The sequence below is a fragment of the Orycteropus afer genome, unplaced genomic scaffold (assembly GCF_000298275.1).
Source record: "Orycteropus afer afer isolate SDZICR_OR568_19922 unplaced genomic scaffold, OryAfe1.0 scaffold00136, whole genome shotgun sequence".
NCBI lineage: Eukaryota > Metazoa > Chordata > Mammalia > Tubulidentata > Orycteropodidae > Orycteropus > Orycteropus afer.
In genome coordinates this window covers 1,963,222-1,975,477 of record NW_006921723.1, presented here as the reverse complement: position 1 = coordinate 1,975,477, position 12,256 = coordinate 1,963,222, and the positions used below count along the sequence as shown (strand labels likewise).

At 49.9% G+C, this 12,256-nt stretch overlaps 1 protein-coding gene across 1 annotated transcript in view; it reads right to left on the bottom strand.

Moving 5' to 3' along the window:
* Positions 1 to 2,803: 2,803 nt before the first annotated feature.
* Positions 2,804 to 12,256, bottom strand: part of FCHO1 (FCH and mu domain containing endocytic adaptor 1) — a 27,012-nt gene continuing 17,559 nt past the window's right edge. The window contains exons 15-26 of the mRNA XM_007945344.2: positions 9,588 to 9,639; positions 8,944 to 9,035; positions 8,366 to 8,641; positions 6,814 to 6,926; positions 6,637 to 6,709; positions 6,376 to 6,484; positions 5,566 to 5,721; positions 5,194 to 5,326; positions 4,379 to 4,578; positions 3,706 to 3,761; positions 3,193 to 3,357; positions 2,804 to 2,826 (exon numbers count right to left, since the gene is read on the bottom strand). Coding sequence (XP_007943535.1) covers positions 2,804 to 2,826; positions 3,193 to 3,357; positions 3,706 to 3,761; positions 4,379 to 4,578; positions 5,194 to 5,326; positions 5,566 to 5,721; positions 6,376 to 6,484; positions 6,637 to 6,709; positions 6,814 to 6,926; positions 8,366 to 8,641; positions 8,944 to 9,035; positions 9,588 to 9,639 — 1,448 coding nt within the window. The remainder of the gene's footprint in view (positions 2,827 to 3,192; positions 3,358 to 3,705; positions 3,762 to 4,378; positions 4,579 to 5,193; positions 5,327 to 5,565; positions 5,722 to 6,375; positions 6,485 to 6,636; positions 6,710 to 6,813; positions 6,927 to 8,365; positions 8,642 to 8,943; positions 9,036 to 9,587; positions 9,640 to 12,256) is intronic.

The following is a 12,256-nucleotide window of genomic DNA, read 5'->3' as shown; positions in this document are numbered from 1 at the left end:
AACATGCAAAACCAACAGTCAACATTATTCTCAATGGAGAGAGACTGAAACCATTCCCCTTGCAAACAGGAACCAGATGAGGATGTCCTCTATCACCACTTCTATTCAACATTGTACTGGAGGTCCTAGCCAGGGCCATAAGGCAAGAAAGGGAAATCAAAGGCATCCAAATTGGCAAGGAAGAAGTAAAACTACCCCTATTTGCTGATGATATGATCCTATACCTAGAAAACCCAAGAGACTCAGTAAATAAACTACTGGAACTAATTGAGAGATTTAGTATCGTGGCAGGATACAAGATCAACATCCAAAAATCTGGTGGATTCCTCTACACTAGCAAAGAGATTGCTGAAAAGGAAATATGGAAATCAATACCATTTACAATAGCTACCAAAAAAATAAAATACTTGGGAATAAATCTCATTAGGGACACAAAAGACCTGTACAAAGAAAACTACAAATCACTGCTCCAAGAAACCATAACAGAGCTACATAAACAGAAGAACATACCATGCTCATGGATAGGAAGATTGAACATTATGAAAATGTCAGTACTACTCAAAGCAATCTATACATTCCATGCAATCCCAATCCAGATCCCATCAGCATTCTTTAAGGATATGGAAAAAACAATCACTAACTTTATATGGAAAAGAAAGAGACCTCGGATAAAGAAAGCACTATTGGAAAAGAACAACAAAGTAGGCGGTCTCATACTTCTGCACCTATACAGCCACAGTAGTCAAAACTGCCTGATACTGGTATGACAGACACATAGACAAGTGGAACAGAATTGAGAACCCAGAAATAGATCCATCAACCAGCTGATTTTTGACAAAGGGCTGAAATCCATTAAGTGAGAAAGAGGTAGTTTCTTTAACAAATGATGCTGGCAAAACTGGATTTGCAGAAAAATGAAACAAAATCCATACCTCACACTATACATAAAAACTAACTCCAGATGGATCAAAGACTTAAATGTGAAACCTAAAATTATAAAGTTCCTCAAGGAAAAAATAGGGGCAAATTTAAGGGCCTTAATTTATGGCATAAACAGACTATCAAGCATAACCCAAAATGTACAAACAGCTAAAGATAAACTAGATGAATGGGACATTCTAAAAATTAAATGTTTATGTGCTTCCAAGGACTTCTCCAAAAGAGTCAAAAGAGAACCTACAGATTGGGGAAAAATATTTGGCAACGACATACCTGACAAGGGACTTATCTCTAAAATTTATAGAAAACTCCAATACTTCAATAACAAAAAGATTAACAATGCGATTTAAAAATGGGCAGAAGACAAGAACAGACACTTTACCAAAGAGGATATTCATTCAGGCAGCCAGCAAATATTTGAAGAAATGCTCACGACCATTAGCCATCAGAGAGATTGCAAATCAAAACAACAATGAGATACCATCTTGCCCCACCACTAGCAGCAAAGTTCAACAAGACAGAAAATAACAAATGCTGACAAGGATGTGGAAAGATTGGGACTCTCATACTCTGTTGATGGGACTGTAAAATGATACAACCACTGTGGAAAGCAGTATGGTGATTCCTTAAAAAGCTGGAATTAGAAATACAATTTGACCCAGCAATCCCCTTACTAGATATATATCCTAGAGTGAAAGCCAGGACAAGAACAGACATCTGGACATCCATGTTCATCGCAGCACTATTTACAGTAGCCAAAAGAGAGAAACCACCTACATGCCCATTAACAGGAAAATGGATGACCAAATGATGGTACATACACACAATGGAATACTATGCAACACTAAAGAATAATGTAGAAGCTGCAAAACACCGTATAACATGGATGAACTGGGAGGACATTATGCTGAGTGAAGTAAGTCAATCACAGAAAGACAAATATAGTAGTAATTCATTATTGTAAAAAAAAAAAAATCCAGGAAAGGTTTATATATGGAAAAAAAAATTTCTTTGTTGGTTACCAGGGGTGGTACGGAAGGGAAAGGGACACACACACACACACACACACACACACACACGAAAAAAAACATTAACCCATGTCACTTTAATTTTGTGTATTTTACCATTGTATTTCAGTAAAATGTTAAAAAAAAAAAAGTTACTACCATTTGTAGCCACGTAGGCTCCAAACCCAGGCTGCATGGCTCCACAGCCTCCAGGAACACCAAGAACGCCTGCACCAGCCTGCACACAGTAGACACTCAATCAACACTTGTGAAGTGACTAATTGGTTCCTCATGAAACTCACCACTCACCATCCCTCTGCCTGGGATGTCCTTCTCCACATGGTAAACTCCTATTCATTCCTTAAAACCCCATTTATAATGCCCCTTTCTTAGGAAGTTTTCCTAACTCCCCTCTCTGGGTTCCCTCAATCCCTGTCCCTCCCTCCAGCCCAGCTCTAACCCTGTGGGGCTGGTGGTGTCCTCTGGGGGTGCCTTGACCCCCAGCATCACCCTGCACAGGCTGGTCATGGCAGAGAAGAGGGGGCATTAGGGGTACGAAACAGCCCTCACCCATCCGTCTCTTCTTCCTTCCCTCTCTGGTGCTGTGAAGAAAACTTCCTGGAGCAGGAAAAGGTTTGTTTTTGCTTTTATTAGAAAATAAAGTGTTTATTCAAAGACCATTAAAAGACCAGGGCCTGTGCGGGGTTGTGTGAGGAGGAGCCAGTCTCAGGCTCAGCCAGGCTGCATGGGGCTCCTGTCCACGGGGTCCAAACCTCAGCAAGGCCGGGGTGGGTGACCCCAGGGTCCACAGAGTGTGGGAGCGGTCGTCCGTCGAGCACCAGGACACAGCACAGAGCTCAGCTACTCACCAGGTACATCCCTGGGAAGCATGGGGTGCGGGGAGGGAGGTCAGGACACGGGCAGGGCAGTTCTGGACTCCAACCCCTCAGCCCCACCTAGGACCCTCCAATCCTCCTCCAAAAACCCCCTTACCATACTGCTCCCACTTCCCCGTTGGTCCCTTGTGAGGTCAGGAACTTGGGGCAGCGGGTGAGTGGAGCTTTAGGTCTACCTTCTTGACTCCTCCCATTTTAGAGTTCTGACCTCCGCCACACCCGCTCCTGGACCCCAGCCCCACCTGTCCTTTCCCAACCTGCCACAGCTAAATGTCCCTGCTTCCCCCCTTCCTTCAGCTGCACTTAACAGAAGCAGGAGTGGGGTGACCCAGGATCCCAAGCAGACGCACCTGTAGCGAACCTCCTCTTTATCAGTGACATGCGGTAGCCACTGCCCACGAGCTCCAGGTCCACGCCTGACAAGGTGGTCCCCTCACTGGTGAACTGTGCGGCCACGGGGCTAGGTGTGCTGGGCCCTGAGCGTGGCTCCCAACTGGCAGACAGGTGCCCGGAGCCTGGGGAGGCCTGAGGGTCAGTGGCGTCCCAGCCTTGGCTGAGCCCCACTGTTGACCTGGGCTCCTCAGCCCCTGGCCGGTGGCTTCTGTCTGTCCCCTCCAACTTCATCTGTGCCTCTGCAGCCCCCTCAGCCTCAGTGATTTGCAGACTGGTGGTTTGCAGGACCAGTCTGTGGTTTGCAGACCAGTCCAGTGGCAGGACCTTTGCACCAGGTTTGCCAAAACCCTTTTAAGCCGTCCTCAATGCCCACACTCCCCCGTGCCCAGCATGTCCTTGACTCACCCCCAGTTTTAATAAGCCCTTCCCACCCAAGAGCCCCTGAGGCCTCACGCAGAATAGGAACTGACCTCCAGCCTCGGACACGTCGGGAAGCCTCCATAGGAGCCGCTTCTCCTCCAGGTTCCTGGCAGCAACAGGAGCTGAGTTAGGTCTTCCCCGGAGAGGATGCTGAGAACCTGGGCTCTGCAGCCCAGTTCAGCCACCTTCCAGCAAGTCAGCTTCCCTCCCTCGCCTCAATTCCCCGCTCAGTGAAATGGGGGTGGGATATGGAACAGCCGTTTGCTAAGGGCCCAAGCTTTGCAGTATTTTGAGATGATACATTTAGGTCCTGTAAGTCTGGCTTCTTTGTAGCAGGTTCCACCTTTTGTACAAAATACATGCAGCACTGTGCAGCCAAAAGTGGGGCACTGGGTTCAAATCCAGTGTGGATTTGAACAGTGTGGCCTTGCACAGTGACTCAGTTGTCCTGTCCTTCAGTGTCTCCTCTGTAAATGGGGTTGGTGGCAGTTCACACTTCACGGGATTGCTTAGACCCTGTACCAGGTAGCATGTGTAGAATGCATGGAACATGCCAGACACGTAGGAAACAGCAGGTATTAGGTATTACTAACAACATCACGCTTAGCTTTAAGCAGGGTGAGCTCATGGCACCTGAGCCGAGGGCAGACCCTCCAGCTGCTGCACTGAGGGGAGATCTGGAGGGTTCTGGGGCACAATGCTGAGCCTCCTGCATGCCCTCACCAGGTGGCAGCAGGCTGCAGGCGGACGTTGGTCACAGGCTCCCCCACAGGCAGCAGGATCTGGACGTTGGTGAGTGGTGTGGGCACGGCTGTGGCACCAGGCCGGTAGCAGTACTCCACTGAGACCCGGGTGAGGGTCGCGCCACACTGCCAGTGGGCGCTCAGCTGCAGTGGCACTGATTGGGCACCGGGGCGGGAGAACTAGGAGGAGGGAGGACAAGAGGTAGGACACAGATGGGACCATCCTGTCCTACCAACCGTCCTGACCCTGCCTCACCACCTGCCATTCCTCCATCTATGCCCTGCACTACACACCTCCTCCTCCTCTTCAAAAAAATCTGTTGCCTTCGAATTGACTTCAAATCGTGCATCACAGAGTAGGGTTTTTGTGGCTGTAATTTGTATGGATTGTGGGGCACCATGGATGGGTTCGATCTGCCAATCCTTAGGTTAGTAGAAGAGTGCAAACCTTCTGCGCTACCCAGGGACCTTACACACCACTCAGAGGGCACCACACCTAAGGAGACTTTACACATCAGAGCTTGTATTCCACCACACTTCCAGTAGAGGGGAGGAGAGTGCCTCATTCTAACAAACCCTGCTGACAGACGAAGTCCCCTGTCTTGGGAAAGAGCAGTTTATAACTTGCACAATGGTGCCTGTTAGCAGAGGCTCTGCGCTCCTGTACTGCCTACGGGGGGGGGGGGGGGGGTGCTCATTCATCGCCCACCTGGCCTACTCCCCACCTCCCTCTGCACCCTGCTTGCACTACCAGCACCCATGCCCGCTGCTCGCCTGCCCTGTGCCACAGCTCACCTGATAGCGTAGCAGCACCACATTGTAGTAGGAAGCGGCCGGGTTCTGCTCTGCTTGGCGCTGCAGGGCCTCGGTCAGAGCTGCCATGTTGAGCCAGAAGTCTTTGGCCTCAGGGTCACTCTGGGAGGGGTCACTGCAGAGATCGGGAATGATCACCACCACTCTTTAACCCCCTTTTGGAGATGCCTCCAGCATCTGATTTGCCTCCTAAAGATACAGATTCCCTGGCCCAGAAAAGGATGACCTCATGCAAGGAGGGGCTGAAGGAGGGGATGTTTCAGAGAGGGTGACCAACTTGCCTAGGGCCACAGAGCCAATCCCTAAAGACAGAGCAAGAACTCAGACCTGTAGAGCTCCCACCCCCAACAGTACCTGAAGAGCAGGTCCGAGTTGGGCTGGAAGTGCTCAATGGGGGTGGTGTGCACCAGGCGGAAACTGAGGACAGGCGGGGGTGGGGTCCCACTGAACACACGTATGATGCCAGCTGGGAAGGTCATGGTCAGCTCCCCAGTTACTCGCGCCAAGCAGCTGAGGAGGAGGGGACTGGGTTTGGCCAGCACATGGCTCACCAGCCCACTCCAGTGCAGCAAGGCCCTGACAGCACCCAGCATCCTTTCCCCAAACTCCTCCCCTTACATCCTTGCCTGGATGTGCTAGGGAGAATCTACACTAGGCTGAAAGAAGCAAGAACACCCCCTTTCCTATTTCCCTTTTCTCCTAGGCCACCAGGAAGCTCAAAGCAAAACATTCAGTTCTGCAACTGTTTGCAGCTTGGATTTCAGGTCTAATGTTCTTTTCCTTTTTGTGGCTTTATTTTAGCCTCTTCTGCTGGGTACAACCCCCATATTTTCCTCAGCTCCTCAGCTTGCCCCTAATCCACCCTGTCTGTGGGCCTGGCCTTCTGTGATGTTCTCTTCAGCTTGATGCCAGTGGCAGCATCAGAGAAGTCTAAATTTTGGCTCCAACCATGTCTGGTCCTGCTCAAACACCATCCATGGCTCTCATCACCCTCAGGACAGGGACTTGGTTCTGTGTTCAATGTCCTTCCACCCCAGAGCAGGCCACGAAGCCCATCTGAAGGCTATTCCTGCCAGAATCTGGACGCAGAGCCTCCAGAAAATCCTGCTGCTGATGGCAACACATTTCCTGTTTGTCCCCATCATCATCCCTGTCACAGCATACCTGGGGCTATGACCACGGAAGTAGGCATGGACATACTCTGTGAAGGCTGTGGCCACAGGCAGGGCATCCTGGGAGCCCAAGACCACAGGACTTGGGCCCCGGGAGACTCCTAGGATGGTGGGGAAGCAATGGGAGGCACAGAGAGCGTCAGAAATACCCCGTTCCCTGCCATCATCACCCTCATCATAACACTCCCACCCACCCAATTGAGGAAGGAGAAACCAAGCCCCAGAAGGGGACCCCAGGGTTACCCCCACGTACCATGTCCTGTCTGGGTTGAGAAGCTGGGCCGTTCTGGGGCAGTGCCCAGTGGGGAGGGGCTCAGGGAACGAGACTAGAAGGGAATGAGGGGGGCTGTGAACATCCCAAGAGCAGTGCCCTGAGCTGCTCCCCAGAGGGGACCCCCAGCTTAGCTCCCGCGACGTCCTTCACCCCTACCAGGTCTCCATTGCTGCGGGTTAGGGGACAGGACACCTTCCTGGAGCGGGCTTTCCGGGGTGGGGCCGCCAGGCCCTCCCGGGCTGTGAGGTCAGCAGGCATGGCCATCAGGTCTGGGGAGTGAGCACAGAAAGGAGGCATCACTTGGATGCGGCCCTGGACCTGGGGCCTCCCCACAGGCAGGAACCCCTCCCTGCTCAGGACTGGGAGCCGGGGATATTTGGGGGACAACCCCTGTGGGTCTGGTTGGAAAGGGGCTGCATAAAAGGTGCCAGACAGGATTGCAAACATTTCTACAGCCTTGAGTCCCCCAGGCATCAGAGAGATGGAAAAGAGGGGGTGGGCTCCTCATTACTGGGGGTATGCAAGCAAAGAATGAATGCCTAGGATGCAGGCACACTACAGGGGGTTTCTGCAGAGAATTTTTAACCAACATTCAGTGGTGTCATAACCTCTATACTCTCTGAGAGTGGAAGCCGCCGCCTATCCTGGTTGGATCTGAGTCTAACCCTCCTGAGATAACTAGCATGTCACAGTGTAATGCCCTGGCTCCCCTGGTCTCCTGCCTCCCCAGTGTCCCCCACTCTGCTCCATTCACACATGCTCACCTCCCTCCGAGTCTGTGTCCCCTTCACCCCAGGCTTTCTCACTCCCAGCACTGCTCGTGTCTGTGGTGGGGACTGTCTTGTGCACTACTGGGGCTGGGCACCATCCCTGCCTTCTACTCATTTGAGGCAAGTAACGACACCCTCCTTCCTCAAGTCAAGACAATCAAAAATGTCTCCTGATGTTACCAAGAGTTCTTCAGGGTCCGAATGTGCCCTGTTGAGACCACTGCTTTTCTGAGAAGCTCAGCCTACTTGTCTACACTCATGGCCTATACTCCAGGTCTACACTCGCTCCCTAGCCCTCCTTTGAATCCACTGCAGCCAGGCTTCTTCCTCAACCAACCACCCTTGTCATCATCTTTGGTCACAGCCAGCACTCCTCTGACTCAGGGCCCTTATTCTCCCATCCCTGGGGCTCCCCTCCCATGTCCCTGGCTTCTCTGAAGCCCCTTTGCCTTTTCCTCCTCCCTCACCTTTCCGTAACATCTTCCTGCAGCCCCTGCCCAAGGGACTTGGCCCAGCCTCATCTAGTTTCTTCTTCCCTGGCCCCCTGCCCCTCTGTCCCCTTCCCTTCCTCTCCATTCTCCACCCCCCTCCTGTTAGCCACACAGGCCTCCTGACTACTCCTCAAACACACTCACTAGCTCTGACCTCAGGGCCTTTGCACGGCTATGCCCTCCACCCAGGATGCCCTTCTCCCTATACCTGCACAGCTCCTCTCTCACCTCCTTTTAATCTCAGTCCAGATCTCAGAGAGGTCTGCACTCCATACCTGCTACATCCTGAACTGTTAAATAATGACCTCATTAATGAAAGAGCAGGACTTTTTGTCCTCGTGGTCCTGGCTGGGTCCCCAGCACCTAGTAAGTGCTCAATCCTGCTTCCCCCCAACCAACCTCCACCAGGGCTCTGACTACACTCAGGCCCAGGGCCCCTAGACTCACCTCCTCCGGCCATGGCCTCCAGCCCCCAGGGGCCTGGGGATGCCCTGAGGGTCTGTGGTGAGTCAGGTGGCTGTGGAGCCCAGGCTCCCCTGCGCTCTGGCGGCAGGGTTCTCCGGCCCGGAGGGCTCTGAGGGGTACCTGGGCGGGGTACCCAGGAGTCCGGGGAGGGGCCAGGTGCCACGTGGGAAGGGGAGTCGAGGCCGGAGTCCTCTACGTTCTCCGGTGAGGAGGAGGAAAAGGGGGAGGGGCTGGAGGTAAAGCCGAGGCTGCTGGACCCTGGAGGTAAGGGAGGTGCGGTAGGTACCAGACTGACCACCTACCTGCAGGGCAGCCCATCTCCTGTCTCCCGGAAGGGCCCACCCACATTCAAAGCCCCTGTCCAACCCCCAAACTACACCCTCTGGTCATTTCCATCACCACTAATGCGCCACCCAAGTCAGTGTCCACTCCTGTGCAGGCCCCACCCCTCCCAATGACCACACCCCTTCACTGTGCCCCCCCCCCCACAAACCCACCCATTGGCCACAAAGGACTTCATCTTCCCCGCAGTCCTACCTATGCCCCTAAAGCCCCATCACCTGTAAAATCTTCGTGGTCAAAGGCTGATTCAAGGGGAGGCCCAAAGAGGCTCTTGGAAAAGTGCTCGTCTGACTGCAGCTTTTCTGCACAGCTAGAGGACAGGGCGGCCATGAGGGATGGTCATGAGGGTCCTCTGGTCCCACTTCAGGACCTTTGCATGTGCCGTTCCCTGTCTGAAGCTCCGTTCCTGGCTCTCCTTACAGCCACTCCCTGCTTCTCTTTAGGGCCCAGCTCAAATGTCACTCCCATGGAAAGGCCCCCACCCCTACCCAACTAAAGGCATCTTCTACCCTCCATCCTACTGACTGCTTTATTTGCTTCATGGCACTTAGTGGTATCGCATATTCTCTGACTGATCTGCTAGTTTTAAGATCTGAACCAGTGGAACACGACTCGGAGGAGTGGGACTGATCTTGGTCACGCACTGTACTGCTAGACGCTGGAACAGGAGAATGAGTACACAGAAGGTGCTCAATAAATGTTCAACAGATAAATGATTAAAACAACGCAACTCAAACCCTGCATTAGAGTCAGAGAAGGGGAGGCAGGGATGTGGGAAGCAACAGGAGACAAGGCAGGAGGCCTGTCGGTGGGCCCCACCTGCTCACCTGTGTGGACCCCTGCCCCTTCCCATGGAACTCACCTACTGGCCCTTGGTGCAGATCGAGGCCTGTGTGGTTTTCCAGTAGCATCCCCTAGGACGGATGCGCCTTGGTGAGCCTCCTTGTCACCCAGCCCCTGGTGCTCCCCACTCCCCAGACCCGGGAACAAAGGCATGGGGCTGCCCACGATGACCAGCAGATCAAGCAGAGAGGAACTGGAACCTGAGCCAGCCTGCCTCCAGGCTTCAGCTCTTTCCCTGGCCCCAGCTGCTTCTTTCCAGTTCAACTCTCACTTAATTCTGTGAGAATTAATGATCCAATTTCACAGAAGAGGAGACTGAGGGTCAGAGTAGTAAAGCAATCTGCCCTGAGTCATATGTTGTTGTTGTTGTTAGGTGCCGTCCAACTCATAGCAACCCTTCCTTGGGTTTCTGAGGCAGTATCACTACGGAAGTAGATTGCCCAACCCTCCTCCCGAGGAGTGGCTGGTGGGTTTGAACCGCCAGCCTTCTGGTTAGCAGTTAAATGCCTTAGGCACTATGCTACCAGAGCTCCCTATGTCAGGTTTTGGGGAACAAATCTTTCAATGGGTTTTGTGTTCTACTTAGTATGTTATCAAATACTGACAATAATAGCTCATGAAACGCTCCTTATACAACTGCATAGTAAGTTGGAAAATTGCTTAATTCAGAAAGAGCTAATATCATTCAGAATCATTTACTGAAGAATTACACACAGTATATGACATTGTTATGATCTGATAATGAAGACAGGGCTTTGAGAAGCAATGGGAAAAAACTGACAGAATAATCCATTACAGATTAGGGGAACATGCTCTTACATGGTGAGTATGCCCTGGGTGCACAGCACTGACTGAAACGCCAGGATTTGTGAGGCTAGTTAATGTCCCAATTTCTGAAACCTGGGGACAGATTTTACAAAGGTCACAGACAGTCTGCAGTCCAGGTACCACCATCAACCCATCTTTATGATGTCTAAATGTAATCCAGTTGGTATTATTTGGAGAATATCAGTGTTCCACCAGCCCTGGAGTCAGTCACTGAATCATTTAGACATGAGACAACATACTTAATTCAAGTGATAATCCAGAATGAACCAGATAAAATGCTAATAAGAAAACTCAACTAGCATCAGTGTAAATGGGAAGTATTTCTATTTTGCTTGGAAGTACCTATCAGGATTTAGTTATTGCGATAATCAGGTGGTTAAGGAAGAGAACAAGACCACTCCTTTAATTCTCCCCTTCAATACACATTAGGTGTCAGACACCAGATGCACGTGGGGGTGCCGCCATTTCACACACCTGTATTCGTGCACCTGAGGCATTAAGGCACAGTCAGAGGCCTGGCCTGCACACACTGGGATGGCCGCAGGGGAGCATATTCCTGCCATTTTTTGTCCTGACCAGCCAAGCTCTGGAGCCCTCCTGCCCTCCCTATTTGTGAATAGAAGCTACCACAAACCATTTTTCTATGTTTGGAAGGACTGATGCCAAAATGAATTGAAATACCATTACGTGTAAGTGTAATACGTCAAAGAATATCCCAAACTAGGAAATATGACACCAAGGATCACTGACTCCATGGAACCACAAAACACTCAAGCTGACCGTTGATCTCCTTCTTTAAATTGAACGAGGCCCCTGCTTTTCAAAGCAGATGTGTACAGAAGACCAGGGAGCAAATTTGATACGCACAATTTTTTTAAGCAAAGCAAATCCTAAAGGACTTTTCATGGCAGTCAATGACCAGCACTTCAGGCTATGCACTGTTCTAATATAAGGAGCATTTGTCTGGTCAGTCCTTTTCTGCATCTTTACAATGAAAATACCACAAAACTTTCTTCATTTTAAATTAAATTATGAAATAGGCCTCATAAAGACCACATTTCAACAAATAAAATCATAATAAACATAATAAGAAAAAGAAAATTGAGGCACACTGGTAGCTTGAGGCCAGTTGGTGTCATCAACCTCGAGACAAAAAGACAATAGAACCCCCTTTGTTTATTTGTTACATGATGATAGCAAGAAAGTTTCTTTTCCATAAAACTCATGCAAAGGACCAGGACCCACATTTAATGCAATAGAAAGATACCAAACACAATTCTTCACTAAAATAAAATACATTTAATGGTGGCCAAAGACAGACTCTTGAGATCATTCACTGCTGCAAGAGATCCAGCAGTCAGCTGCATGACCAAGTTCTGCACCTGTAAACTGAAACTGCCCCAAGCTTTTAATTTCAAGAAAATTTTTGAGGATAGCCAAAGACCAGAATTTAAACTAATAATATATCAAAAAGTCAATTATACTATAAAATAAAAGGCACTCAACCACAGTAATTTTTTCCTCTGTAAATTAAAATGTACACAAAAATTTTCAAAGGACACTTATTGAAATGGATAATGACAGAATTTAATTGAGTAGCAATGGAATTCCTCATGGAATTGTTTGAGAAATGAATTCCCACCTGACGTGTAATAGCCAGATCTATAAAGGGGGCGGATGACAGGTACTTCTGGGCAATAAACTGCCATAAATCAATGAAAGCTCAGTGTGCGCATTTTTACATTAAAATTAACACAAAAAATGTCTTTTTTAAAATTGTGATTTGGGTGAAAGTTTACAGAGCAAATTTACTTTCCATACAGCGGTTCACATATACTTTGTCTCATGACATTGACCACA